The sequence below is a fragment of the Lucilia cuprina genome, chromosome X (genome assembly GCF_022045245.1).
Source record: "Lucilia cuprina isolate Lc7/37 chromosome X, ASM2204524v1, whole genome shotgun sequence".
Taxonomy (NCBI): domain Eukaryota; kingdom Metazoa; phylum Arthropoda; class Insecta; order Diptera; family Calliphoridae; genus Lucilia; species Lucilia cuprina.
This window is the reverse complement of record NC_060949.1, coordinates 10,527,406-10,531,095: the sequence shown is the minus strand read 5'-3', so window position 1 is coordinate 10,531,095 and position 3,690 is coordinate 10,527,406. Positions and strand designations below refer to the sequence as shown.

General features: G+C 30.2%; 1 protein-coding gene across 1 annotated transcript; it reads right to left on the bottom strand.

Moving 5' to 3' along the window:
* Positions 1–1,154: 1,154 nt before the first annotated feature.
* On the bottom strand, positions 1,155–2,615 carry LOC111688627 (tetratricopeptide repeat protein 39B-like). The gene is made up of 4 exons (XM_046956740.1): positions 2,538–2,615; positions 1,741–1,844; positions 1,371–1,671; positions 1,155–1,270 (listed from the first exon to the last, which is right to left on the bottom strand). Exons 1-4 carry the CDS (start codon positions 2,613–2,615, stop codon positions 1,268–1,270), a joined length of 486 nt encoding a protein of 161 aa, XP_046812696.1. The 3' UTR covers positions 1,155–1,267.
* Between the last annotated feature and the right edge of the window lie 1,075 nt (positions 2,616–3,690).

The following is a 3,690-nucleotide window of genomic DNA, read 5'->3' as shown; positions in this document are numbered from 1 at the left end:
TTCCAATTGAAAAATGTATAAATATATTTCAGAAATTACAAACTTTTAGCAAAAAAAATATTTTAGTACTTTGGATTGTAGGAAAGCTTTAACTGAATACTCTCCCACAGGCAAGGTTCACATCATATGGGTACCAGCCCACTCGGGAGTAGTCGGTAACGAAAGAACGAATGTAATAGATTTAAAGGGAAAGGAGCACAAGGTAGTTAAACTGTTAAACAAACGCAAAACCATTCGACGCAACAAAAGCTGAACTAAAAATAAGGGTGAGAGAATCCCATAAGACCTCTTGGATTAATGAAACAGTGGGTAGAACCACGAAAATCTTATGGGGTGACCCTGATGAGAGCAAGACGAAAAATCCCCTCAAAATGAGCAAGTCTGAAGTTAGTGTGATAGTACGTGTTCTGAGTGGACACACAGGATTACGAGCACATTGAGATCCAAAAAAGTACTCTCTGAAATATTTTTTGATACTGAAACAAAGTCTCTTTTGCCATCCCTGGCAGACATATACTACATTTTGCACTTGTATAAGTGAAAGAGCGAAAAAACAAGAAATGAGAAATCATTGTACTCTCATCTCCACAAAAATGCATGTATGGAAAACTGAAATTTATAAATAATATTAATGTAACAAAAGTAATTTTCTTCAACTTTTGCACTAAGAACTTAATCTGAAAATTTTGGATGAAAACGAATTAAATGAATTAAATAGAAAAATTCATATATCTGAGAAACTATTAAAGCTAGAATCCTCAAATTTTACTTGAAGAACTTTGACATTAATCTGAACAATTAGAGTATAACGGAGCTTAAACACATAAAATGACTGCCCAATTGTTAATGTAAGTTTATTGTTTGTTTATGAATATTACAATTTTATGGTGAATAAACATCAGAATTTTATTATCGGGTTTTATGGCTAAAGTGTGATTTAACTTCTGTGTGTATTACAAAGAAAATAAGATTTTTTTATAAATACAAGCATTAGATCTTTTGCTTATTATGTCTTACTGATGTCATCGAAAATTATTTAAGTAATTCATTTATAGTTGGGATAATATACATATTTATACACTCAGAAAAATATAATATTTTTGGTTTTTCCTTATTTCTTACCCCCCCACATTATGGAAAAAAACACAAATTTTTGTTTTCGTAAACTGTATTGAATGCGAAATCTTCTTAGTATATTTTGATCGATCCTCATAAAATTTGGTAGAGGTATTAAGGTCTCTATATAGCTTGTATGTGTTGAATTTCGTCACTATACCATTATTAAGTCAACGATGAGTGGTAAAAGAAAAGATATACCTTCACTGTTTCAAATTCTTTAAACAAGGTTTATGTGTATATTAATTACTTACTCTTTTAAATTTTTTTCCTATTGACTGGGTTATAGTAACTTTGCGACGTTGTCTCTGACAGACATCTAAACATTTTCGTAATTCTTCGCCTGCTTTAATAATGTGCTGTTGTTCAAATGTAAGTATCGCCTCCAAAAATGAAAATACGGCACGACCCATTGAATGGTACATGCTACAGTGTGCGTAAGGCATCATTAAAGCGCGGGCATCGTCAAATTTATTATTAAAAAAATAACATATTGCTAATTTAGCTTCTTCGACAGCCTTATCCAAAGGCATTGCCTTGGCATCATACAATGTACTAAAATATAGGAGTGCATTAAATAAAATCAATTAGTTTAGTGTTTAAAAAATACTTTAATTAGTATACCTATTGTCATCACATTTCGACACATCGTTATACTGAAAAACATCTACTACTTCGGTGACACATTCAGTACCATCTTCTGTTATGTCGTTTACGGCGTCATAAAACTGCAAATATAAAAAATGATTATTGCATTTTATATATCAATTAGGGATGCCAAACGGGATTTTCCGATTCCCAAATTTTAAGTATTTTCCTGCTAATTTTATACATTATAAAGTTTTAAATAAGTTTTTGGACTTAATATGTCTTCTAACTTACAAGTTTAAATATAAAAAATAAAAAGGACAATAAATAGTCATGTATATTATCGGATCTATAAAAATAACAAGTAAGAAATAATAGTCGGGTAAGGCCGACCATATATCAGTCTACGCTTGATAGCTAAACTGTTAAGACGTGTTAAAATGAATCAACCGCCAAATACTCTTTGCACGAAGTGTTTCAAGTCACTTAAAACAACTTTTATAGGTTGTCATATTTGTAAAGCTAAATTTCATTTTTTTGTGCTCAAATTGAAGAAAAACTTTGTGAATATTTTAAAAATAATCAAAATATTGTTTTTAATTGCAATGAATGTTTAAACGTTTCTGCTGATTTACTTAACCATGTCTCCTTATTATCAAGTGAAATGAGAGAACTCAAGCAATTATTTAATAATATTTAAGTAAAGAAATACAAGAGTTAAAGCATCAGTTCATTGACTTTTCAAATAATAAGAATAAAATAAAATTGCCAAAAAAATCAACAAAAACAAAAAGTGATGTAAATGCTATTGGTGTTGTTGCTGGACAAAGTACTAGTACACAAGCTGCTTCAAACACACAACATTTTTTATCTGCTTCTTCTTCTGTTTCTGCTGTTAATCGTGCTAACATGTTTGATGATAATACACAACCAACTCAAGACACATCTAATTGGATTAATGTACATAGGCGGAGACGTAAAAGGGGTCCTGTTGTTATTGGAGTAAAATCATCAGATAACTTGGAAGTTGTTATTCAAAAAAAAAAGGATTCATATTTCTTCTTTTAAACCTACTGTCCAGCCAGAGCAAATCATAAATTATGTAAATAAGAACTCACAGTAAAGAGCATTTTGCTTTGATAAAGAATGATGCTAATGTCAATGATTTAAAACGAATAAATTTTAAACTTGGTGTATCTCCGTGCTTCTACAAAGATCTTTTGAATCCTGAACTCTGGCCAACTGACATTAAAGTTCGGCCATTCATAAATTTTCAAAGGAATCTCGTTCAGATCATAAGTAGCTTTAAGTAAAAAAGGTTTTCAGATATACTATCAAAATTTGTCTGGAATGCGCACTAAATCTAAAATGGTTTATGATTTCTCATCTCAATGCTTATTTGATGTGATTGTTTTAGTCGAGACCTGGCTAAATCGTGACTTTTATGACGCTGAATTTTTTGATATTAATCTTTATAATGTTTATCGGAAGGATAGAAATGCAGCTCGTACTGGTTGTACTAGAAGAGGTGGAGTTTTAGTTGCCGTTAAAAATTTTATAAGTCGTCTTTAATTAACATTGATGATAATAATGGCCTATTAGATCAACTTATTGTATCCATTATTGGATTTAATATTGTATTGCATTTATCTGTTTCTTATATACCACCTAATATATCTAATAACATTTACTCGGCTCATGTTTCAAACATTTTATCTGTGAATGATAAATTGACATTAAACTCTCGTTTATGTGTTCTCGGAGATTTTAATCTTTCTGATGTTTTGTGGACACAAATTAATAATAGTGCTTCACTATTTCCTCTTAATGTAAATAAATTTAATGAAATTGAAGTTATTGACAGTTTGCTTTCAATCAATTTAATTCAAATCAATCATATTGCTAATAGTTTAAATCGGTTTTTGGATTTTTTCGAAAGTTTTTTGTCAATATCGAGCCGCAACATAAATCATTTGCCTTTTTTGA